We start from the raw sequence: 25,525 nt of genomic DNA, 5'->3' as shown, positions 1-25,525 counted from the left end.
TCCTGCCCCACATTGCTGGCAGGGGTGCAGCCCCAGGACCCCCACAGCCTCACCAGGACCCCCACACCCTCAAAACTGCTCCCAGAGAAGGGGAAAACAGAGCCAGAGCTGGAGCCTGACCGTTGGTTACCATCCTGCCAGCACTCCAGCAACCCATGGGCAGGGGAGGGAGCCTCTCTTCTGTCTGGTACCCCACAGCCAAACAGGGTGCGGGGTGCCCTTCGGCAAGGGCAGTCTGGGACACAGAGGCAGCACGGAGGTGCCCCAGTGCCAGCCTTGCTGCCAGGGTGCTATTTGGTGAGCGCACGTTGTGCCAGCTAGACCCCCATGGCACGGCACGGTATTGTACCGGGCCTCATTGGCCACACGGCACAGCTCGGAGGCAGACCCGCACCCCAGATGGCATGGCTTGGGGTTACAGCCCCTGCGCTCAGCCTGCACACTTGGTACGGGCTCCAATCGCTCGCTTCGCCTGCACACCCAGCCTGCACGCTCCATCTTGGGCCCACCTGCTCGCTCAGCCTCCGCCCTCCGCACAGGGGGCCGAGGGCTCCTCCACCCGTGGGCTTGGGCTGCTTGCCCAGCTGGGCTGGCACGCTGGGTCCCGGCCCCCCGGCCCCTGTGCGCTGCCTGGGGGCCTGGCAGGTGCTGCGCTGCACGCTTGGCCCCGCACACCTGGCGCCGAGGGGAGGCCGCTTGCTCAGGCCGTACGCCCGCACTGCCCACACTGGGCGCGGAGGCCCGCCTGCCGCCCGGCCTGCCCGCTGAGCTGGCCCGCTGGGCCACCCCGCCGCTCGCCCTGCCTGCCCGCTGAGCTGGCCCGCTGGGCCACCCCGCCGCTCGCCCTGCCTGCCTGCTGAGCCGGCCCGCTGGGCCACCCCGCCGCTCGCCCTCCCTGCCCGCTGGGCCACCCCGCCGCTCGCCCTGCCTGCCCGCTGAGCCGGCCCGCTGGGCCACCCCGCCGCTCGCCCTGCCTGCCCGCTGAGCCGGCCCGCTGGGCCACCCCGCCGCTCGCCCTCCCTGCCCGCTGAGCCGGCCCGCTGGCCCAGCCCGGCCCGCCCGCCATGCTGCCTGCACCGCCGGCTGCCGGGCGCCAGGCGCCATCTAGTGCTGCCGCCCTCCGCGGCTCCGGCGCCGCGCGCTGACCCCATTCCTGCCTTTTTCTCGCCAAAACGGGGTCACCGCGTGACCCGCGCCCCCTCCCCCCCCCTCAGGAGCAGGGTGCCGCCCGGCCGTGCCGCAGCCAGGCCGGCCATTGAGCCGCTCACCTTGCAGGAGGTGCCGAGGAGCCGGCCGTCTCGCTTCCAGGCCAGGCTCTGCAGCTGGTCCCCGTGGGAGTCCAGGGCTGCGGGCGGAAAGCAGGCTCAGGACCGCGATAAGCGGGGTCCCTCCCGTGGACGAGGCAGGTGTACCGGCAGGAGCCATTGCTCTCCCTCCCTCCCGTGAGCGCTTCCTCACGGAGCAGCGATCTGGCCTTTCCAAAGGGCTGGCAGCAGCCAGAGCAGAGGCCATGGGCCCACCGGGACGCTGCTACGTCCGTGCAGGGAGCATCCCCACACCGCTGGCAGCTCCATACAAAGGGCAGGAGCCCTGGGAAAGCCACAGGGCACTTACACCCCTGTGCTGCTGCCCAGCCTCCTCTCCCCATCACGTTACCTGAGGTCTGGGCAACGCTGGTCAGCAACAGCCCACAGCACCCACATCTACCTGTGCACTGGGACATGCAGGGAGAAGGACCTGCCACCCCAGGGGATCCCCAGCAAAGCTGCTACAGACACCCTGGGCAGTACAGGAGCCTTTTACACCACTACGTCAGGGCACAGGGGAGCCCATGCACGTGCACAAGGGGCTGCAGTGCCCCCTGCCCAAAAAGCCACCTGGGCTGCCTGCACAGTGGCACCGAGGTCCGGACCTGAGCCCGTTGCTTGAGCCCAGGCACCAGCACAGCAGAGATACACATTGCGGGCAGAAGCTGGCAGGCACAGCCATGCCTACCTGTCAGCGGCTGCTGCTGCCCAACGTCCCAGACGGTGACTTGCTTCCCTGCGCCACTGGCCAGGATGCCGTCCGCTGTGGGGTGGAACTGCAGCATGTCCACTGGCCCCCCCCCCGGGCCCCAGGGTCAGCCCCGCACCACCAGGCATGTCCTGGCTGCTCTCAGGCAGGCGCCACACCTTCACCTGCAGCCCCAAGGAGAGGTGGGTCAGTCTCCGCGCAGGTGAGAGGGACCCGGCTGGGTGCCGGCAGCACTCGACCTGGGCTTGCTGCTTTTCCAGGCTTTGGTCCCTAAAGGTACCCAGCAATCCCTCATTGCTGCTCGGTGGAATCAGAGCTCCAGGCATCTCAGGTGGGAGAGGGATGATCCCCAGCCAACACCATCTACCTTGTCCCCTACAACCTGGGGACATCCCATACCGCTCCCCAAGGCTGGCACCCTCCTCCCCAGGCTCCTCTTATTCCCGTCACTCTGGCTCCATCTCCCCCGGGCTCTACAGTGAATCCCAGACATAGCTGAGCACACAGGGTGCCCCCTTGGGATCCCCGGCACCGAGCACTCACCGTCTCGTCAGCAGAGCCCGTAGCCAGCAGGAGCTGATCAAAGGGTGAGAAGTCAAAGTCTGTCACCACATCTGGAAGGAGAAGGGCAGAAGTTCAGACTCACCTCACCCCTGCAGACAGCATGTCTGCCTACCTTTTCTCTTCCCCAGCCTCGGATTCTTTTCATACACACACAGGTACAGGCAGGCGCGGGCAGCTGGGGTCAGATCCAGCCCTACCAAGGCACTTTGGAGCAGCTCAGCTTTGCTGCGAGAGCTTGAGCCGCTCCACGCTGTCTGTCCGTCAGGGTCTTTCACCCCTTCATCGGGCAACCGGAGCCATGAAGGGTAGCACTGTGCAATTGCATCTCCCGGTCTAACCCACCGCCACCCAGGTTTGGCTCCAATTTCAGGTCGGACATCCCCAGGAGGCAGAGGGAGAACCACAAACAGCACAAGGGCATCTGTGCCAGCCTGGATGCCGGCTCGCCGCAGCCAGCTGGGGCCGTGCTGGTAACAAGGCTCCCTTTGTAACGCCCCGGCTCAGTGTGCCGGCAGCAGGGACGCTCCTCATGGCTCCAGTGGTGGGGCCCCGTGGGAGAAAGGCTGGTACTGTCAGCAGCAGCCCCTCAGATGCATTTGGCACACTCAGGAAAGTAGGTCACTGTGTACTTTTCCGCTTCCAGGAGGCTGCCGAGAGACGGGCCCAGGAGGCACGAAAAGCGAGCAGCTTGCTCTGCTGCATTTGCCCCAGGAGGAAAGAAAAATCTTTTCCCCGCTTTGGAGGCGTTGCTCTGGCACAGCCAGCTTCAAAGGGCTCGTGCTAAATCTCATTAAGAAGCCATTAATGTTGTGCTGACTGCCAGTGCACCCCTCCAGAGCTCTCCTGGGAGCAGCAGAGCTCGTGGCCCGCCTGCGAGTGCAGTGCAGCTCCCCGTGCCCAGCCCCGTGCCACTGGGGCAGGGACAGAGCTGGGCGGAGGTGGCACAGCCTGGGCACGCCACGCAGCCCTGCAGTGATGCCAAGGCACCACACGCAGTAAGGCGGTGCTGGGACTGGCTCCTCTCTGGCTACTCTGGCGCAGTTTTTAGGAAATGGGGTGTCAGTGCCCCCAGGCTGGCACTGCTGCTCTGACACCAGGAGAGGGGTACCCTGAGCTCCCCACCACTCACTCCCCATGCCTGGACAGGAGGCAGAGCCCTCCACCCCCACGGCACATGCTCCTCTGCCACTGGCAATGCTGCCAGCTGCCTCTTCCGCTGCAGCACTCATTCTGCCCACGTCAGGGCTGCTCAGGGCCATGTAGCCACCGGTCCAGCCTGTTCCTCCCGTTGCTGAAGCCAGGTACACCCCGTGCTGATGCCATCCCCAGCTCCTCCAGCAGCCTGGCACTGCACGTACTGGGAATTTCAGGGCATGCAATGAGTAACATGGGAAGAGGGTGCTAGAGGAAGAGTGTGAGCAAGAGCTACACATCCAGACCTCCCTGCAGCTCGAGAGATGAAGGGTTGTGGATCAATTCAGCTCCTTAGCAAAAGCCCAGCCTGACAAGAGCCCCGTGTGCTCAGCACGGCTGCAGTTGGCTTGTGCTTCGTACACAAGGGAGACATGTCAGGGCCACCTTGCCTGTGTGTGATGGTCCCTGGGGAGTCCAGCAGCTTTCTCAGCCCCTTGCCTCGGAGACAGGCCATCATGACATGCCAGGCTGGGACTCAGCACCTGAGCCCCTCCGCACAGCCCATGCAGGACCAAATGCCTGCTGTGGAGGTGGCAGGTGGTACCCGACTCCTTGGTGCCCTGGTGCACAGCACGGTGAAGGTACAGGACAAGCCAGACTGGGACCGACAGACACCCAGCTCACCTGAGTGGCAGCAGAGCTGAGCCACGGTCCTCTTGCCTCCATCTTTGCACTCCAGTGGCACGACACCCAGCACACCTGCAGGAGAGGACACAGAAGCAGGTCACCAGCTGCCCACCAGCCTACCCATCACCCAGAAGAAGCTCCCAGGAACCCCCACAGCCTGGGATGCAGCAGGGTGTACCCAGCTTTGCAATGCAAGCTAAGAGGTGTGAGATTGTCAGCACCTTTAGGAGAACTTGGGGAGAGCCTCCTCCACTCACCCTCGTGCCTTCTGGGGTCCATGGGGCTGACACACCACCCAGCCCCACAGGGACCACAGGGGCAAATCCATGCCCCACCAGCTGCACCCAGCATCCCTTCCCTTGTGCCTCACCTGTTGCCTCGGCATTGAACACGATCCAGTGACAGCTGGCCTTCACATGGTTCCCACAGGATGCAACAGAGCCTGCTCGGATGCCCCCGATCCAGGCCTGGGATGGAGAAGGAAAACTCATGTCAGGAGATGCATCTGTTTTAGAGGGGCCCAATGTTGTGGCCAGAGCATGGCTGGAGGGGACACAACAAAGCATTGCCACAGCATTGACAGAGACCCTCAGCCCCAACGGAGCTCCCATGCCGGTGGACCTGGCACTACCTGGAGGCTGCCAACACCAACTGGATCGTACTGGAGGCACATTTGCAGGGCCCCATCCTCTAGGAGGGCTGGGCAATGTGGCTGCTCGTGGTCCCTGGGTAAAAGCGTAGCCCCTCACTGGGGTGGGAGGCTTCAGGGCCAGCTTTGCCAGCAATGGGAGACAGCACTGCCTCTCCCTGAAACTGTCCCAGGCCTGGGCTCTCCCATGGTGGGAAGGGCTCAGAGGACTTTGCGATAAACCAGTGTCAGGGAATTTGGGGCAGGACAGAGGGTCTTGGGCTATGAAGCACCACAGGGTTGGGCTGTGGCTGACCAAGGCAGATAAACACCTCCATCAGCATGCTTCCCACATGGACGTGCAGCGAAGGAAATTCATTACAGCTCCAAAACCAAATCCCCACTTTGCAGTGTTTCCCACCACTACTCCACAGCCGAGCACTGCACCTGTGGGGCACTGGGATGCCCTGCATCAGCCAGACCCGCTCTGGGTGACACAGACACCCAACCTCAAGTGGGCACCAGGATCAGGAGCTACTTGGCACACCCAGGGCCAAGTCCAGCCCTGAAGCAAAGGTGACAGCGGGTGTTTTGCAGCTGCCATCATGCCTATATGCCTACCAGTGGCCACAGGGCATCGCAAAGAGCTGCAGTGGGTGTCCGCAGCGCTGGATACCCCACACACAAGGCAGAGCCTTTTGCAGGGAAGCGAGCTGTGTGTGCAGCCCCAAAAGGACAAGCCCTGGGTTTCCTCTCCTTGCACAGTTTCCTTTTGAGGCCTGACAGAGAGCAGCAGTTCCTGCAGAACTTCCTCTGGTCCTTGTCACAGCAGCCTGCTCGGTGGCAGACCTGTTAACCCTTCTCCTGCCGAACGCAAGTTCCTCTCCCTGCACCCAGCAGGTGCGCAGGGGGCTGAAGCGGAGATGGGGAACAAGTCTGGAGCATGAGCAAGACCCAGGAGGAAGGGCCCCACAATCTGTGTCCTATCACCCCGCACTGGTCTCTCAGTGAGGGGAGACACCAGCCACATCTGGCCCTCAGCATCTGGGGGTGCCAGGCAGGACCCCTGCAGTGAGATTTTACAGGGGGACAGCTGAGCGGGTCCATCCTGGCCCTGCAACATCCCCACATGCAGCCAGGAGCCCTGGGGGAAGCAATCCTTCACACAGCGTGCCAGGGAGGCTGGTAAAGCATATGGTACCATCCTGGCTACGTCCTTAAAACAAACGGCAAGCTTTCAGGGCGCCTCTGCCAGCACAGCCCTGCAGACACAGCCTGAAGGGGAGAAGCAACTCAGATGTGATCCTTGGTGCTTACACTGCACTTCCTGATCTGGCCAGGTCAAGTGTCTGCCTTCACCTCCACAAACAGGCTGCTCAGCTGGGGACACGAGCAGCAGTTTCCCGCTGTGACACCTGAGATGGGTTTGGAGATGAGATGTCCATCTCCCACCTCCTGCCTCGCAAAGCTGGGTGATGTGGTCTTGCTTCCCAGGGACACATTTCATGCCTGGATGGGAAATGCCTTTCAGAAAGGCCACCTCCCACGTGCCGAGCCTGGTGTGGGCTGATGGAGGCAGAGCAGATGCCTGCCCACACACTGGGGTGAGAGCATGCTGCCCTTCGGTGTCCAGCAGACCTCCCCCACCATGGGAACAGACACTAGGGCAGCGGTGATGGGAATGTCCCTGCCTGCAGGGACCCTCCGATGGCCAGGCATCTCAGCACCCACACTGCACAAACACACACGCTCCCCAGGCTGGCTGTTGGCAGCAGCTCATCTGCACCCTGAGGTTTGCAGCCATATGCTCAGCCAGCTGAGATGTCAGTGACCTGCCACCTGCTCTGCAAATGCACTGAGGCTGGCATGCCGAGGGGTGGTGAGATGCTAGAGGCTGGGAACAGCGGCGGGGGCCACCATGTCCCCTCCTACAGCTGAGGCTCAGGAGGATGTTTCAGGTGCTTGCTGGGTCTGCAGAAGCACGTGAGTGCAGGACAGGCCAGCCTGGCACAAGGACAGCTTTGCTGGGAAGTTACAGGGAAGTAGAGTGCTGATGACGAAGGGCTGGGCCACAAACATTTTGGTGGCCCTGGGGCCCCCAAATTCTTTTCAAAAGCAGCAAGATGCAATGATTTTTAGCAGCAGCACCCATCCAGCCTGGGCCCTCCACTTCTGGCCACATGGTGTAAGCCAAAGCTTCCCATACCCCCGCGTCACCCCGGCACGACTGGTAACCAGAGCAGCCTATGCCACACAACTGGCCCATGCTGTCCCTTCCCCACAGGGGACTGTCCCTGGCAGGGACTCTGCTCCAGCTGTGCCAGCTCCTGCCTGCTGGGAGCCATCCAGGTAGAACCCCACCATCCGCCTCCACTGTGGCAGAGCCGCAGCAGCCTTGCTCACAGTGCTGCAGAGATGCTGGGTGAAAGGTGTCTGGCTCTGGGGAGCCCCAGAAGTGCTACGTGCCCTGGTAACACTTTCTGACATGGCTCACCTGGCACAATCCTGCCCTGACCCCGTACCTCTGCCCCTGCCCTGCCAAACCTGCAGGGGACAGGGATCTGGGGGAGCACCCCGGCCAAGCTCCGCAGCCTGGGATAAAGCAGGACAAGGCTACCTGCTGCTGACACCATGCACCAAAATGGATTACGATGCTCAGCACAATTGGGGCTGGTCATACATGGAGCAGAGGCCAGAGCTGGGCACCACATGGCTCTGTGCTGCCCAGTGAGACCCACCAGACCACTTGGCCCCAGCGGTGCCAAGCTCCACAGCTTGTGGGCAGGGTGATGGAGCTCAGCACTGTCCCACAGGGCCCCAATGCTTCCTCTTTGCCTGCGGAAGCAGGGTGGCAGGAGTGGGGCCCAGCATTTCACGCTCAGGGTGCATGCTTGCCCAGCTGGCACAGGCAAGCCACCCGGGGAGGGTCGAGCAGAGGGGGAGCACCAAGCCGAACTGGAATGGCAGCAGCACGAACCACCTGTGCCCAGCCACGGCCTGGCGGCAGACGCGGTGCAGCCTGGCTCCCTGCCGCCACGGGACGGGTGTCCCAAGCCGGCTGCACCGGCACAGCTCCCAGCCGGGGGGGCTGCACCACCCCAGGACAGAGCTGGGGTTCCCCACTGGCGCCCGGCGGCAGAGGACCCTGCGGCAGTGAAGCCCCCGCGGACACGGCGGTGGGAAGTGGCGGGTGCCAAGGAGGGGCCGCACGGGCGATGCTGCCGCACCGCGGCCCGGCACCGGGCGGGGGACCCGGGCACGGCCCCGCCACACCGGCGATGCCGCCGCAGCGGGACCCAGAGCCGCCCCGCCGCCGCTGCGGGGCCGGTCCTACCGTCTGCCCACAGGGAGCCCCGGCCCCGCCGCGCCCGCGCTCCCCCCGGTCCCGAACGGCGGGGAGCATCCCGCGGCGCTCACCTCCCTGCGGGGCAGCCGGGCCTCGGTGTGCCGGAACTTGGACGCCTTGAAGCGGTTCATGGTGCTCCGGCCGCACCGAGCCGCACCGAGCCGAGCCCAGCCGCGCCCGGCCCGGCCCCGCCCCCGGCGCTCGGCCCCGCCCCTCCGCGCTGGGCACACCCTCGGCCCCTCCCCCCACGCGTGGCCTGTGCCCCCGGCTGCCCCCAGCGCGGGCACCGCGAGCGGGGCACAGACCCCAGCCCCGGCTCCTCGGGACCCTCCTCCTGCCCTCAGGGCCGACCCCGGCGCCGGAGCCGCTCGGCTCCTGGGGGTCCCGCGGCGTGCAGCCACATTGCCTTTCTGCCGCAGGGATTCGGGGTCACCAGCTCGCGGCTGCCTGCCCTCGGGCACCCGGGGCCGCCACCCCTGCCTGTCGCCGAATTCCCTGCTGGAGACAGGGGCAGCTGTTCCCTCGGGCTCCGGGCAGAAAGCATGGAGGTTTCCGGTCCCTTGTCCCCTGCCCGGCCTTGCAGCTGCTGGTGAAGAGCAAGCTTTGTGTGCAGACAGCTGCCAAGGAAGGGCAGGGACAAGAGAGCTGGATCCCAGCACCCTCGAGCCCACCGGGGCATCACCCACCCCCGGCAGAGCCCAGGTCTCCTTCCCTCCAGCCGGGCTGCAACACCCGTGTGTGTGCACAGCAGGAGCAGGCAGGACCCGACACATCCTCTCCGCCGCTCGGCCCTGCCGCCATGTCCCCCCACGCACCCCAGGGCCGAACACCCCTGCTAACGGGTGTTTCATGGCGGCAGCGCCGGTAACGAAGGCAGGCCGGCAGCGGGCTGGGCAGCAGCGAGCCTGAGGAGAGCAGCGCCGTGCCGGCGCAGCCCTGCCGGGCCTTCGCTCCAGCTCTGCCCGCGTTCCACCCGCCCAGGCGCTGGGGCGGCAGCACAGGCCCTGAGCGCTGAGCCAGCCCCGCTGCGGGAGGCCCGGCCGCCCCAGCCCCCCGGAGGCGGGTGTCGCAGCGGGGCGCGGGGCCTGGCTGGGGACGAGCTCATCCTGAGGGGGTCCCGCCCGCAGCCCCTTCCCCGGGCCTCCCCCAGAGGGAGCTGGAGCCGCCTCCTGCCCCGCACCGCCGCCCCGAGGCCCTCACGGGGGCTCTCTCAGTACCGGGCCTCGGGGGGGGGTCCCCGCTGGCAGCGGGGCCGGGGCGGGCTGCGGGCGCGGGGTGACACGGCGGCCCCGCGCATGCGCAGCGACGGGCCCTGTCCCGGCGCGGGGCTCTCGCGCAGGCGCGGCCCCTCCTCCCCCGCCGGCGGCGCAGGCGCAGCGCTGCGCGCGGGCCAAGATGGCGGCCAGGAGCTCGTCGCGCTGGCTCGGGGCGGCCGCCGCCGTGGCCGCTGCTAGGAGCCGCGCGCCGGGGGACGGGCGGCTGCCGCTCGTCTGGCTCGTCCGGCGCCTCAGCGGCCCGCCGCCGTCCGCCGCCGTCCGCCGCCTCCTGCCGCTGCGCGCCGGGCTGTGCGCCGCGGGTGAGCGGGGCCGGGGCCTCAGCGGGGCCGGGGCGGCGGGCGGCGGGACCGTCGCGGCGGGACCGGGCCCATTCCCCCGGCCTTGTCCCGCCGCCTGCCTTCCGCGGCGCAGGCCCGGCCCTCACCCGGCCCCTTTGCCCTCCTCCCCCGCAGGGACGAAGCACGCCGCCGCCTTCCACAGCAGCGCGGCGGCCCGCGCCAAGGAGGACTATTACCAGGTGCTGGGGGTGCCGCGCTCCGCCACCCAGAAGGAGATCAAGAAGGCCTACTACCAGGCACGTGCTGCCGCCGGCCGGGGGGCCCCGCGGCGGGGGGCGGCCGCCGGGGGGGCCGGGGCCTGCCCCGGGGGGCATGGAGCCCTCCCGCCCCTAAGGCTGCGGTGTCTGGGCCCGCTGCGGGCCGGGGCCGGGGGGCTGGTCAGCGGCGCGGGCCGGGGTGCCGTGACTCGGGTCTCCCTCCAGAAGGCCCTGGGGTTGCTGAGGGGTTCGGGAGCAGCTTCTGTAGTTCTTTATATTGGGTCGACAGCGGGAAATGAAGGCTTTAGTTCCCTTAAATACAGATAGTGAATACCAAGCTCTGCCTAGTGTGTTTTTCCTGGCGTGTGAGATATAAAGTACTTCTACCCGTCTCTCATTCCTTTTTGTTGTTTAGTTGGCAAAGAAATATCACCCTGATACAAATAAGGATGACCCTAAAGCTAAAGAGAAGTTCTCTCAGCTGGCAGAAGCCTATGAGGTAATGTGTGCGATTTTGCTGTGATGAAAACGAGGAAAGGTCAGAGGGTAGATGGTGGGGGGGAAGCATTTCCTCTGTGTTTCCTCTAAAACCATGGCTCTTTTTTGATGTCTTGCACTTCAGGCTTGAGTGCCTTTGTCCTAATGGTGTCTCCAGCAAATTACTTAGCCCAAGTGGCTGATTTACCTGTATATGTTTTGGGCTCTTCCAGTTTGTGCTCTTTCTTAGCACTGAGTGACTGGCATGGATGCAGTGGTTGCTGCTGTGGAATTATTGGTTAGCTTAAATAACAAACAGAAAAACCTGTCAGCAGGTACTAGCTGCTGGAGACAGGTATCTTGCACTGTGCTCCCCCAGCCCCATTTCTTCCCATTCTTCAGATTGTTCAGAAATCTTGTGCTGGTTTTTGCTTTCATGGCTTTTCACATTACCCCAGCACCCTTACCACCAGCTTTCTCCCGGTATATTAATGATCAACTATATAGTGTAAGGCATTCTTGCTCATTATAAATCAGTAAGATCTTGTCGTTTTCCTGATGATGAGCTGAGAGATACCAGGGAAGAAGCAGCTTCTCAATAATTCATATGCTGCTGAGAGCTGGGGTAGCCCTCCTGATGACAAGAAGGTTTGGGAACATGGGCTTGTGGCGGCAACGCCAGTAGACCTGAAGTCTCCTGAGAGACGCTGCTTTGCAGATGCGGGCGGCCCTGTTGCTTGGGATCTGTACAGTGTCCTGACGACATTGTTCTTTTGTCTCAAAGGTATTAAGTGATGAAGTGAAGCGGAAACAATACGATGCGTATGGCACAGCTAGTTTTGATGCTGGCGCAGCAGGTGCTGGCGCTGGGAGGCAGTACTGGAGTAGTGGTCCATCGATTGATCCAGAGGAGCTTTTCAGAAAAATCTTCGGAGAGTTTTCGGGATCCCCTTTTGGTGATTTTCAGAATGTCTTTGACCAGCCACAGGAGGTATGAAGTGCATTTATTTTTTGAGTAATGAAATGAAAATGAGAAATGGAAAACTCAAAACCTGGAGAGGGACTCTAGTCTGGCCCAGATCTCTCTGGGAGCGAGCTTAAGCGCAGAACTTCCTTCTGGGAGTGTCAGCATGTGAGTGTCCCATTATATGGGTGGGAGAGTCACATATTTTTGATAACCTGTGTAGATACCTTCTCCACAGCTCCAGACAGAATGTTTTCTGGACTTCAGCTACTTCATCTGGTGTTTACTGACACCAGTTGGTGCTGCTAAACAATTCCATCATTGTAGAGGCATCTTCTGGGACGTATGTTGATTTACATATGTATGCTTTGATCTATAATGCTGAAAACCACAGAATAACTTTTTAACTGTAAAACAAGCCTTCCAGCGTTAGGTTTGACTGCTTAATTGGCTTAATTTTGCAACTTAATGGGCTTAACTTTGCAGTGGAGCCCATAATAAAACAAAACCTGTGTCTTGTCTTTTGTACTGCAGCTAAATGCTCTTTTAAGTGTTGATGGTGTTGGCTCATGTGCTGCCTTCAGAAATGCTTGGTATCTGGTACTTCTGGCTTTACTAAAAATTACCTTTTTATTATAAGCAGAATTTTGTATTTTGTGCAGTCATCTTTGTTGATGACTTCCCTTGGTAAATATTGAGTAAGAGCAGATAGTGTCTTTGGGGCTGAAAACCTTCAGCCTCACCTGTTGCTGCATTCCCATTAAACCAAACCTTTAGAAATATTAAGGGTTTTCCTCAGAGCAGAAAAATGTTTGAATTGTATTTTTTACTTCCTTCTTTTCTATTTTTAAATCTTATTTCTGCTACACAACTGCTTATCAGACTGTAATCATTGTTCCTGTAATGCCTGCGATCCTTTCGTACCCCTTTTTATTTATATGAGATGTATTTATATGAGACAGAAATTGCTTCCTCAAATGAGGCAAACCCTTCTGAATGAGTTTTGCATCCATCCATTTCTTCTCCCTCTCTATTACCTGGATGTATTTAAGCATTGTTTAATATTAGACCTAAAACAATTTCGGTCTGCTTAAGACCCCGTTGCACATCAGTTGTAGATCGATGTCCATGTTTCCTGTACAGTATATCATGGAACTGACATTCACTCAAGCTGCGAAAGGTGTTAACAAGGAGATTGTGGTGAACATCAATGACGCCTGTGAGCGATGCAATGGTAAAGGACACGAACCCGGTACCAAAGTGCAGCGCTGTCACTACTGCAGTGGCACTGGCATGGTAAGCACTTTTTAAGATGAGTTTTGCTGTGCTTCTCCTTGTAGGGGCAAATCAGTCCCTCCTGCAGTGAAAAATTCTCACTGCAGTTATCAGCTTATCTTGAGTGAAGCAAAGTTAATGTGGACTGGGTGTTAATAGGCTAGGAAGATTTTCTTTGTACTAAAGAGCTCTGCCCAGCTAAAAGCACTAGCCTTCAGGGCCAGATCATCTGGTGTGGTAATCCAGTAAACCATATTTATATAATGTAACAGTTCTGAAATTACTTAACTGTATTTATATAATGTAACAGTTCTGAAATTACTTGGGCATTAAGTGGCATACTTTAAATTGAGGAGTGGAGGGAGGAGGAAGGTGAGAATAGCCAAGGGTAATCATGAAACAAGAAGATGCATTTTACTTACAGTAAGTAATGATCAACGTTCAGGCTTTCAACTTCCACGCATCAAACTGGGTACTGGCAGTCAGTCTGTGACCAGAACATTGTGTAGTTGATCAGAGGAGGCTGCAAGCTCTTCCCACTCCTTCCTCGTGTGCTTCAATCTGGCAGGTGGCTTTCACAGTTCAGCCCATAGCTTAGTCTCCATAACGTTTTCCTGGACACTGGCAGTAATTTATGCAAGTGAATTGTCCTTGGATTCCTCAGAATACAGATGTTTGTAGTTCCTTGTGAAATAGCACTGTAAGAAGCTTTGTCCCTTCTTGCACACTAAAGCCTACAGATGGAAAGCATTGGGTTTCCTTTCTCCTTGCCATGAGGCACTTGCTCATAGTAGTGATGGTTTTCAGTGGAAATCAGAGGGCAATGGCAACTGAATCCGATCCAGCTTCTCAAAAGCAGCATCTTCTTTGGATTTCTGAGTCAGTTTTCTACTCCACCCCTTGCTAAAGGGTATCACTGTCCCTGTCGGGTTGCATGTGCAGTTAGGAGGACTCGGATGTGCTGGGCCAGTTACTGGCAGTGTTTTGTGGAAGTGAAAAGTACCATCTTGGTACTAAATATTTGTATGATCTGTTTTCTCCTCACTAGGAGACAATAAATACCGGCCCTTTTGTAATGCGATCTACGTGCCGACGATGCGGCGGTCGTGGTTCCATCATAACAACACCATGCGTAGTATGTCGAGGAACGGGGCAAACGAAACAAAAGAAGACAGTGATGGTTCCTGTGCCAGCTGGTTAGTGTACCTGTGGGCTGCTCTTTGTTAAATAACTATAGTTATTTGCTTCCACTTGGCCAACAGCAAGGGACTGGCTGTCAAAGCACAGCTGGTCCCTGCCAGGTACAAGTGTGAGAGCAATGTAAGAAGTCTTGCTGCAGAGAAGTGATCTTAAGAGCAAAGCAGGTTGATGGCTTGGCAGTTGAATGGGCTAGTAATGAGAGGAACTTTCTGGCCACAGATACAAATGTTTGCTTTGCCCTTCCTGAGCTGAGGTTTTGGTTCTTGCATGGATCCTTCTAGGCAGGTTTTGAAGAGTGAAATCGTCAAAAGGTTTTGCTGCCTTGGGTCTTTTCATTTGTCCTTGGTGAAGCCTGGGGAGAGGGTGGGAATTTTGAAAGCCTTAGCTTGCTCAGGAAAGTGTGCTGATGACCTTCCTCACCAGAGAGAATAAAATGATTGGTGGGGCTGAAGACTTGCTTCTTGGAGACCGCCCCGGGTGAATAATACGTAATTTTCTTGCAGCCTTGTGGAGGCTGCAGTGTTCCTTAACCTGATGCATTTCCTAAAGCATTCTGTAGGGACTGAGGTAACAAGCCTGCTCGGGGCATAGTGATCACCTCAGAGGTATGAGCATGTGCTGACACCTTGTTCCTTTGGCCGCAGCTCCTGGGCTCCCGCGAAGAGCGTTACTGTGCTGCCCGCTGGTAGGTCTTGTGCCTCGTGCTCCTGCATGTGCGGGTGCTGCTGTGGTGGCCGGCTTTTGAGGATGGCAGGAGCTGTAGGTATACAGGTAACACGTGGATTATAACGCAAGGTAACCTTCCCTCTTCTTTTGCTTGCAGGCGTTGAGGATGGGCAGACAGTTCGGATGCCTGTGGGGAAGAAAGAAATTTTCATTACATTCAGGGTATGTATCATAAACTGCTTTCGTTATTTAATTTGGTTGCTTGTTCCCTTTGTGACTGCCTGGGAAGTGACTGCTGGAATGGGGGATGGAGGAGGAACAGCGAGTGATCCTTTGAAACAGCTGAGGTAACATGATCCACGTGAACTTTCTGAGATAGCTGGAGATCTGCATTGTAACAAGCGGTGTAATGTTAAGTCTGCTCATGAAGAATCCCAGGACAAGGCCCTTAGGGTAGTGTGCATCAAAATGCAGAGCGGGTTCTTGATGCCTTGAGTGTTTGACTTGGAAATGTGAAGGCGCTGTCTGCTTGCACAGGTGGGAGGGCTGCAGGAATGCCTGTGAGAGGCTGGCCGGTCCAGTGTCCTTTTGCGGATATATCTTAAGTGCTGGTTTACACTTTTTTAGCTGAGGCCCTCTTCTCCTATAGGCATCCGGTCATAGGCATCTCTGTCAAGGAAAAGGTTTTTTTTCAGTGCCTTTTTACTGGTGCAGGAGGATTTAATTCTCTTCCAGCTTGTGAGGCTGCTGCAGAGGTGCTTGCCTCCCTCTTCTCTTCTGGCTTTCACCTGTTCAGGGTACAGGACAAGGCAGTGTCTTCTCTGTTTCCACAGAATCATGCTGACACTGATAAATTAACAACAGGATTAGGGGAGGGAGTTGCCGAGATAGGAAGCAGGCATCCTCCTAAGCCTCTGGCTAATTATGATTATGTCAAGGTCAATGTTTTTCTAGAAGACTGAACATTGACTTACACTTCTTAGCCCTGCAGTTGGTGGGTGGTAAAGGGTCTGACTACAGCATTCTGGTATGTTTTCTTTTGAGAATCTTCAAAGCAGTTTACCATGAGGACTTTGTGGTGGTGTGCTCATTTTTGGGCCTGCCTCCTTTTAGGTTCAGAAAAGTTCTGTGTTCAGAAGAAACGGAGCAGATATCCATTCGGACCTCCTTATTTCAATAGCACAGGCTGTTCTGGGAGGCACGGCCAGGTGTCAAGGCTTGTATGAGACAATCAATATCACAGTAAGTACCGTTAATGTGGAAAAGCTTGGGCATGAATTGATGTGGGACAGCAGAGACTTATCCTTTGCTTCAAAGGTGGTGCAAATCTCCTAAGTCTGTCAGTATCATGTTTCGGACTTCTTCAGGATTGAGTGTCAGGTAGTTTGTGCTCTGCTTGGTCACGTGTCCTTTCCTATCACTCTGTAGGGACAGGGAAAAGGGAAGGGCTAGGTGGACTTCTGGACAGATCCCATCCAAGGTCTATGGACTGTGCAAGTTTCTTTACTCGTTCCTTCAAAAGTTTTTCTGTCATTATTGACTTAGCTTCTGAACGTGTCCAGGTGCACGAATGTATCAGATGTTTCCCATGCTGCTTTGAAGCTTGCTGGAGAAGTACTTAATTTTCATAGACACGTAATGTAATTGCTATATAAATGGGTAAACTAGAATATTAAACATGACACCTCTGTGTTCATAGATACCCCCTGGTATTCAGCCAGACCAGAGAATTCGAATGAGTGGGAAAGGCATTCCCAAGGTTAACAGTTATGGCTATGGAGACCACTACATTCACATAAAGATAAAAGTTCCTCAGTAAGTACAGCTAATACAAATTTCTGTGAAATTTCGAGCTTGTTGCAAAAAATGTTGTTCAGAAAGATTTTATGAAAATTCTGTACTGCTTTATCAAGATCACCAATATTCTACTCTGCTTTTAATTCTAATGTGAGGTAGATTTTTTATTTTTTTTTTAATAATAGTATTATTCGGCAATTCAGCTGTTAAAATACCAAACCCTGGAAATACATCAGTACTTCTTCACCTGCGTATTTGCCTGGCTATCTGAGATTCTGTCTGGATCCTGGTTACATAATTTCAGTCTTCTGGCTTACAGCGCGCCTGTGCTCTCACACCTCCTGCTCAAAGGAACTGAACTTGGCAGTTGCTCTTCAGACTGCTTGGCCACCCTTGGCTCCTGTGGTGAAGGAAACTTTTTAGCTTGTATCGCTGCACTCGACAAGGGAGTTAATTTCCTGAGGGCTCCCTGCCAGATGTGTGTTGTCTTACAGCTCCGCACAGTTCTTCTCAGCACTTCAAAATATTCCAGTTTTTCACTGCACTTCGGTGAAATGCAGTGGGTCATATCTCTCCTCTTTCATTAGGACTTATTCTTTATAGATTGCTCATTTTAAGAGCACCACAGGGACTCTCTGTGCATGCCAGGTGTATTCATCTTGTACTTCCAGTAGCTGCCTCTCGTGTGTGCAGCTGGAGAAGGTTAAGGAGGTCTGTAGATACAAGTGTCCCTAAAGACAGCTGTAACCAACACCTCTGTCTTGGATGTGCAGGAGGCTGACGGATCGCCAGAGAGCCTTAATGATGAGCTATGCTGAGGACGAGGCAGATGTGGACGGCACGGTGAACGGGGTCACAAATACAGCATCAGGTGAGCGGTGGGAATTAGTGCTCCTTCCTCATGGAGTTGGTGTGGGAGTGCAGAGTGCTTCCTGAGGGTTCCTGGGGAGGAAGGTGAGCCAGGATCACCTTGAAACAGCGTGTCAGCACAACCTGCCAAGCGTGTTATTTTGGAAATAATTTTCATACGATGTTAATAGGCTGTAGCACAAAGCAAGGAGGTAGCCTCTTTGCAGAAGGCTTCACTTAAATACTTACTGGGCAAATCTGTGCATGAATAGAGAGGTATTTGATACTCCAGGGTCCTGACAAGTTGTGGTGAGTTTCGCTGCGGTGGTGAATGCCTTCGGCTCCCTGCTTCTGCCCCTGTGCCAGAAGTAACTTGTCTTAGTAGCAGAGGCAGAAAAAGAGAATGTGCTTCAGGCAAGTTTCTGTATGAGCTAATCTGTTGTGCTTCTGACTGCAGTGGGGACCTTTCTCCTTGAAAGTTGAAGAGGGAGGACTGCTGTCAAGGCTGCTGTGAGCCGTACCCTGTACATTTGGGGAACCTCAGACAGGAATGTTGATTGGTGCTGAGTGTTGGCTCCAGTCAGCACACAGCATCCAGCGTGATGGAGGGAGCGAAGTCAGCTGTGAGCTTTGTAAAGCTCCTCTTTCAGCTTCAGGTTAAAATTTTTGATTCAGCAATTCTGTGTTGTAAGTTTCAGGGGGTGAGGTACCTGGCAGCAGCTAAAGGTAAAACGTATGGTAAAATAGTAAGGCAAGGACTTTGTCTTTTGTTACTGGAAAATAATTTTTTCTTTGCTTATATTGGAACAGTGAGCTGTTTCAAGCCAGTTGGATTTCTTTTTATGTTTGAAACCAGAAAGGGCATTTATGACTGCGTATGGCTAGGCAAAGGTTGGAGCCTTTCAAAGCTGCTAAATGATCCCAGGAACTTGGGTCGTCTTTACTACACATGCCAAAACCTGAGGAATATAGGCTGAAGTTCAGGATATTGGAAGGCAGCAGCTGCCAAATACTTACCAATGTTATGTTTTATAGTGCTTTCATAACACACAAGTTATGTCTTTATGCTGAGGGTAAGCATTAAAGGTCAGCCTTGGGAGAGATCTCTAAACAGAAAACTTTCATTCTAGCTTTTTAATGGAATTTATGTGCCGAAGATTAAAAAAAGCTCTCCAAATTCATTTTTTAAAAAGCAAACCTGCCAGTTTGTACCACAGTTAAACAGCAAGGTGGATTAAAAATCCCAGTAGTTTGCAATATAGGGACAGGCTGTTGCTGAAAGTGTGTTCTTGCTCTTGGAAGCTGAATTCTGCCACAGGCCTCAGTATTTCATAGCATTGCATCAGTCTGAGCTTGGCGGTCAGCTGTGGGAGGATGGGGAGGACTGGACTTTGTGTTCTCTGTGCCCATAGAAAGCTCAAGGAGGATTTGGGGGTCGTCTTACTGATGGTTTTACTGTGGAAAAAGTAGGTTAGCAGAGGTCTCCTTTGTCCTTGCTGTAGCCACTTCTGGATGGACAACAACTTCTCAGGACATGTTTATACAGGAAAATTATGCTCGTTGCTGCCAGTAAGATTCCTTATCTGGACAGTTGTTCTGCAATACTGTAGTCTTTTCCATTCTAGCCCTGGTTCATTTTCTCCTTGATACTGCTTGTCTGAGCATTGCTTGAAATTACATGAAGCAGGCTCCTGATACGGTTTTGCATGGCTTTGCTCTAAAGGGTCATGACATGACCATGAAACAGGAAGAGAAATTGTTCCAGGGACCACCAGTACAGCTTTCTTTTCCTGTAAAGTCATGGCTGGCTGTGGTCAAGTTAACAACTTGTTTTTAGTGGCAGACTCTCAATTCCAAGTGCTTGTTACCAAAGCCTGTGGGGTCCCTGACTTGATTATGTAGCATGAGAATGCCCTCACCAGTTGGAGGGCTGGGGAGAGGGGAAGGGAATGGTGTTACCTGGGCTCACAGTCATCTTTTCCACTTCTGGGGTCTGGGCTTTCCAGTGCTTTCACTGCAAGCGGTCCAGTACCGTGGCCTGCAGCCAGGTACAGCCCTGTATGTGAGGATGCAGGCAAAACCAGCTGCCTTGACTTGACCCTTCCCTATCCAAAATAATTCTCTCGCTTTGTTAATGGTGCTGGCTACTGGTGGGAGATGTGTCTGACTGCAGCCCTTTGCTGTTTGTGTCCAGGTGGCAGGGCCACGGCTAGTGCTGACGCAGGCGGGGATAGGCCTGAGGCTGAGGAGAACAAGGAGGGATTCCTTTCCAAACTTAAGAAAATGTTTAGTTCCTGACACCCCACCTGAGGTAGGAGGCCTCTTGTGTTTTATTGTCCTCTTTCCCCCACACTAAGCAGAACTTGCACTTCTTGGGAGGTAGAAGCAGCAAAAGCACAGCATTGCTTCTCACTTAGCCTCAGGCCTTCCAGCCACTGGTGTGAAAAGCCCTAGCTGTCCCCTGTGACCTGGAGCAAAAAGCCAGAGACTGCTTTTTGCTGTAGCAACAATTCAATTCAGCAAAAATGCTGGGTACGTCTTCAGGCAGGTTGCTGGCCTCCCCTGCAGCTCTGCTTCCCTGTCCCCTCAGTAGCTGTACCTGATTCAAAGCATCGAGGGTGTTCCCGTTAGCTGGTAAAGCTGGGACTGAGTAGTTGAGCTGCCACTGCAAAGCCCGGGCTTGCCGGGAGGCGCAGGTGCGCCTGCAGAGCCTCCGGTGCCGGTACGCTCAGGCTGGACTCAGCCCTCCCATGGGCTTCCAGTACTGAGAAGGAATCAGTCGTTGTCATGAAGCAGAGCAAAGCCCTCGCCACACAAAGAGTACAGTGTTAGAACTCAGGGTGCCATTTAGTTGGTGTTGCAGAGGGAGCGCTGCAGACTTGACATCGTCTGTGGCAGGCACTGCTGTCTTGGATTCCAGGAGCTCAGCTGCCTGTCACCACAGGCTTTGAGCTCATCTGTTCTGCATGGCTGACAAAGTGTGACAGCAGGTCAGGAGGGGAGGTGCGCTTGCAGAGTAGGGAGCGGGGCCTGCTGCGCACTGAGGCCAATTCAGTCGGAAAGCACTAAACTTTTCTCTCGCTTCAACTGCAGGGAAGCGTTCTACTGGAAACTAAGAGCCAGCAGCAGCAGATCATCTTTGCAGTTGGGGATGAATCTTTCGGGCAGTGGGCTCTGGAGAGCGAAGGACATCAGTCGGCAGCACAGTGAGAATCCCAGCTGGAGAGGCTACAAACCACCGAGGCACCAATGATCATCACGATACAAAACCCACCCACCATCCTAGGGACTGGTAATGAAGGAAAATGCAGAAATGCAGCGCTCTCTTGAGGTTGCTTCACATCCCCTACTGCTGCTGGAAGCTTATTTGGTAAAAATTAAAGTTGAAATACTATTTAGAATCCAAAACAGTGAAAATGTGAAATAAAAAAATAATCCTTCCAGCACAGAGTGGAGCAGTATGCTGTACAGAGTCCAAGATGGCTGCTGCTCACCTCAGGTGCCCTTCTGAATGCTAGATGTGCTTTGTGAACTTATCACCGCTTATCTTCTCCCAGGAGACTTGGTGGCTTAGTGAGTTTTAACGCTGTCTCATGACAGCCCTCCTAGCTGTCCCATACATCTCTGTGGGAAGGCTCCCTGTGGCTGGGACTCCTCAGAGCCCAGCTACCCCAGCTCCCTCAGCAGCTGTGGGTTTCTTAGTCCTGCTGATTCCCTGCACAAAGAGCAGTGATGGAATCTGCACTTTGCCTCAGGTTGCTCCACCCTGCCACCTATAACTAAAGTTACAACACAAATGCTGTTGCTTCTGAATGGGTACAATTCTATCACCAAGCCCTTTGCCAGTTTGGGACAAGTCTTTTATTACATTAGCCAACACCTGTAGCATAAATGATTGGTCAAAGAGTCGTCGTTCCTATGTGTGTGAGAATGCAAGTGAAGTGGATCACTCCTTCCAGGTGGAGTTAAGCTCTTGCAGTGAGTATTTTCATGGTTCTGTAGCCCACTGTTAGTTATACCATGCAGGTACCATCAGCCCACATACTAATCGACCAGTTAAACAAGGACATGTCATAGTCTTGCCCTTAATTTGCTGAAATAAAGCACGTGTTGCCTCCTGATTAAACTTTCTGTAAAGTGATTCTGTATCCATGTAAATAAGATTGACTTCATAAAGATATTTAACATGTGCTGTGCCTCACTGCCTTGTCTACTCTTCCAACCTTGCCTGTCATCCGCTTTCCCTCCCCCAGTAACAGGAATGAAGGTCTTCTCTTGGACAAGGAGCAGATGTGGTGAGATCTCTTGAGCATCTCTCCAGTGCTGCAACTGACTTCAAGCACAGGCAGACTGCCAAATCCCAGAGCTCTTATCTGAGCAGTACCTTAAGCATACGGTGGTGTGGGGGAAGGAGCTGTTTAAGCGACGCTTAAATCCTAAGGATAACAGTCTTGCACAGGTTTTACTCTGCTTGTGGGGGCAGTGACTGAAATGAGCTCTAGGAGCCCAGAGGCCAGGCCATGGCTGAGAGGTGTCTGACTTGAGGAACTGAGCTCAGCGTTCGTGTTATGCAGCGTGGGAAGTCACTGCACACTCCCCTTTTGCTGGGGTGGTGCCAACACGTGCTCAGTCTCTCCAGGTGTGCTGCTCTGTGGCTGGCTCACCTGAACCTGGTCCACAGCGAAACCCCAGTGTTCTCTGTCTGCTTAGGAGCCTGCAGCTGTGCTGGTTGTGGGCCTGCTGTGTGGGGCCTGCAGTGGTTGCAGAGTAGGTGGTGCCGCTCGGGGGCTGGAGGTACGATGCGTTCAGCCTACAGTAGTGGTGCTGTACACGCAGAGCTGCCTAGGAATGAGGGTGATCTGGGAAAAAGAGCCACTGCCACCAGTGTTTCACACCTGTGAAAAAAACATACGCACCTCCCTGAAGGCAGCATGCAAAGGTAGAGCTGCTCCCACCTGTCTGCCTGCAACGGTACAGCCTTTCCTCTCATTCTAGTTGCACTGGTCTAAATAGTCTCAACCAAGCTGGGGGAGAGCCCTGGAGCACGTGTGTGGACTAAAGCTCTTCCCAGCTCTGGCAGGGTCAGCCCTTCACCAGGGCGCTAGCGGAAAGGCAGCGTGGCTCAGCGCAGCTCACCTTGGCCAGATCCTGCTACCTCCTGCAGAGGCTCAGGTGGAAGAGGAGGCAGGGCTGAAGGTGGCTTTATTGTCTGCCACTCACTGAGGGAAGGTGCAGGCCTTGGGGCTGAGTTTCATGGTCAGGTCCACACTACAGTCTGGTTTCAGGGTGTAGAAATGACGTAGCGGCTGTTTCCTTGGCCCCAGTGGAGCTATGTTTCTCATACTCCCCTGGTTGATCTGCAAAAAGAATTGGGGAAAAACAGTGGTGGTGTCACAGGGCAGAGGCTGCTGGGGCTTTCCCTTAGACCGTGTTAGGGAAGCTGAAGAGAGCTGCACTAGAGCAGCCCGCCACGTTATTTCCACTGGCAAGGAGGGCTCTGCTGCAAGTCACTCTGGTTGGGGTTGTGTAAAGGAAGCAGCAGCCCTCCATCACGAGGTCAAGGCAGAGGAAAGCCTTCACCAGAGTGTGCTGGTGGAAGGCAGGATGAAGTCCTGACCCAGGAGTTCCCCCCCCAGTCACCTTTCCTCCAGGCGTAGCATGAAAAAGGGTCAAGGTGGTGGTGGGAAAATCATGCCTTACAGATGCTGGGGAGCTTGTTCTGGATCTGTCCCAAGCCAGCTGCCCCCTGAAGCTACGCGATCAGTGTCAGGGCAGTGCCACTGAGCACCCTGCAGCCCTGCCTGGCAGGGAACAGCACCCAGCTCCGGCATGCAGCCGGCCTGGGGTGGGCCAAGGCACGCAACCTGCTCTCCCTGGGGGCAGAGGCCTGGAGCAGCCAGGAGGGAGCCCTTCCCTGCACTGGGGCACAAGCTGTGCCTGAGGGGTTCAGGAGAACCTGAGCATCCCAGGCTGCCACCTGGCACCCCAGCATGTGCCTTCCCTGCCTGAATCAAAGGGTGCACCACTCTGCTTCTGCACTGCGCTGGGGCCCTGGGAAGAAAAGAGCTTCTTATTTGTCCCTAGGAGCACAAACAAAAAAAATAGTCATGGGACAAGGAGAAGCCAGGAGCACTGTAACAGTGACTGCAAGGCCCTCGGGGAAGATGTGCTGAAGGGAGAGGCACGCAACAGAGACCTGTAAGTGCCCAGCCCTACTAGCTACAACAGGGACCTGGTTTGTTGTGAGGCCTCGGGACTGTTCTGGACTAGCCACTTAAACCATCAGGGCTGGCAAGGCTGCACTAAGAGTTGAACCGTGCCCTGCCAGCTCCTGATGCCACACAGCTGTTCCTTGATCTGCCCCTCCCAGGCCATTCCACATATGGTCTCAGTTAAAGCAATCAGCAGTACCTGCATGATTTCCTTCTCTTTGCTGCAGTGCTCCCAGAATTTGGTTACAACAAAGGCTTCCTAAGCAGCTGCCAAGGCCAGCTCCAGCGATGATGGCTTATAGTCCTGTTCTGCCTTCATGACCTCAGCTCCCCTCTGCTTCAGCTCCTCAGCCTCCTTCGTGGGGCTCCGCATCACCATGTGGACCTTGAAGTTTTGATCTCCTAGCAAACCCCAGGCCGCGTTGCCCCTGTAAGTGCAGACCTGTTCAGAGCCTCAGCTTCCCATAGGGCTCTGCTCATAGAGAGAGCTGGGACTGTGAGATGGGGCTGCTCGACCCCTGGGACACCAGGACCAAGTCCCTCCATACCACCGCCTGCTCCCTGTGCCGCCGCTCCAGCCCGGTGGGCGCTTTCCAGACCCCCTGAACCTCCACAGGCCCCCAGAGCTCGGGCGTTCTGGCAGCTACCGATGCCTCCGCCTTGTGCTGGGGGAGCCGAAGCACCTCTCCCCCGGGCCGCAGGGCTGGGCACGGCGGCACGGCCCAGCGCCCCGGGGCTCTCGGAGGTGCGGCGGCCCCCCCGGGCCTTCCCCGAGCGTCCACCGGTTGCTCCGAGCGCCACGGTGGGTTTCCTCCAGCCGTGAGGCGGCGCGGGCGGGCTTCCCCCGGCGGGGAGGGCACGGGGCGGCTGCCGGGCTCCACCACCGGGCTCGGCGGGCAGCCGGGGCGGCGCGGAGCCGCGGCCTCTCACACGGGCGGGCGTCGTCGCGGGTCTCCTCAGCCCGGCTGCGTTCGGTTCGGTCCGGTTCGGCTGGACCCGGCTGTGGTCGACTCGGCTCGGCTCCGTTCGGTTCGGCTCGGTTCGGCTGGACCCGATCGCGTTCGAATCGACTCGGTTCGGCTGGACCCGATCGCGTTCGAATCGACTCGGTTCGGTTCGGTTCGGCTGGACCCGATCGCGTTCGAATCGACTCGGTTCGGTTCGGCTCCGTCCGCTTCTGCTCACCCCGACCCGGCTCCGCTCGGCCGTGTCCGGCGGGGCGGCCTCGCTGGTCCGTACTCCGCTGCGGGCCGGCCGTGGCGGCGTGTCCCGGGCCCCGGCCACCCGCTCCGTTCGCAGGCGCTGCCCGCCGAGAGCCGCTGCGTACCCGCGGGGGGTCCTTGGGGGCTGTGCCCCTTCCACCCTGCGGCCCCGCCGCCTGCCGGGCTGGCAGAGCCCCCCGCTGCAGAGGCAGGGGGCTGCGAGCCCTCCGGTAACCCGCTGCCCACCGGCCGGCCCGGCGGCGGCCCCTGCCCGCTCAGGAGACTGGACGGTCTGTCGTCAACAGGCAAATGACTTCTGCGTGGGGCTGAGCTCGGGGAACGGGCCCCGAGTCCCCTTTGCTCGGGGGGCTCACCGGGGGGGCTCTGCGGCCTTTCCCACCACCCTGGCGGGTTCTGCATCACCTCAGTGCTTCGGGGGGGGGGGGGGGCTGGAGACCCCTGGCAGCCGCTGTGGTCACTCGGCCTGCTGGCATCTCCATAGGCTGAACTTCGTGAATACGCTGGGGAATCTGGGTTTGAATCAAGTAAACGGCACAGAACCTGAGGAATGTGCTATATACCATGGCAAAGAAATAATTCAGATGCATTAATTACCATAAATGAATAATCGTGAAAGCAGGAGGTACACCCCCGACTGGGGCTTCTGCACAGTCATTTTTGGTGTGAGGGACCTTT

General features: G+C 56.6%; 2 protein-coding genes across 2 annotated transcripts in view; one reads left to right on the top strand and one right to left on the bottom strand.

Moving 5' to 3' along the window:
• Positions 1 to 8,580, bottom strand: part of CORO7 (coronin 7) — a 38,777-nt gene extending 30,197 nt beyond the window's left edge. The window contains 7 exon segments of the mRNA XM_055707845.1: positions 1,269 to 1,345; positions 1,996 to 2,098; positions 2,100 to 2,180; positions 2,560 to 2,630; positions 4,399 to 4,473; positions 4,772 to 4,868; positions 8,447 to 8,580. Of these exon segments, the coding sequence (XP_055563820.1) occupies positions 1,269 to 1,345; positions 1,996 to 2,098; positions 2,100 to 2,180; positions 2,560 to 2,630; positions 4,399 to 4,473; positions 4,772 to 4,868; positions 8,447 to 8,506 (564 nt within the window). The 5' untranslated portion in view covers positions 8,507 to 8,580.
• Positions 8,581 to 9,747: 1,167 nt separating this feature from the next.
• Positions 9,748 to 21,605, top strand: DNAJA3 (DnaJ heat shock protein family (Hsp40) member A3). Its single transcript, XM_055709266.1, has 11 exons — positions 9,748 to 9,951; positions 10,105 to 10,226; positions 10,603 to 10,686; positions 11,449 to 11,655; positions 12,772 to 12,924; positions 13,952 to 14,099; positions 14,927 to 14,991; positions 15,883 to 16,011; positions 16,469 to 16,584; positions 17,340 to 17,437; positions 20,509 to 21,605. Exons 1-11 carry the CDS (start codon positions 9,771 to 9,773, stop codon positions 20,529 to 20,531), a joined length of 1,326 nt encoding a protein of 441 aa, XP_055565241.1. The 5' UTR covers positions 9,748 to 9,770; the 3' UTR covers positions 20,532 to 21,605.
• The last annotated feature ends 3,920 nt before the right edge of the window (positions 21,606 to 25,525 follow it).

Source organism: Falco cherrug, chromosome 4 (genome assembly GCF_023634085.1).
Source record: "Falco cherrug isolate bFalChe1 chromosome 4, bFalChe1.pri, whole genome shotgun sequence".
NCBI lineage: Eukaryota > Metazoa > Chordata > Aves > Falconiformes > Falconidae > Falco > Falco cherrug.
This window is presented reverse-complemented; position numbering and strand designations above follow the sequence as displayed.

Coding starts and splice junctions, on each gene's coding strand:
- DNAJA3 (XM_055709266.1), top strand. CDS start 9,771: ATGGCGGCCAGGAGCTCGTCGCGCTGGCTCGGGGCGGCCGCCGCCGTG. Junction 12,925..13,951: donor ACTGCAGTGGCACTGGCATG/GTAAGCACTTTT, acceptor TCTCCTCACTAG/GAGACAATAAATACCGGCCC. Junction 14,100..14,926: donor GATGGTTCCTGTGCCAGCTG/GTTAGTGTACCT, acceptor TTTTGCTTGCAG/GCGTTGAGGATGGGCAGACA.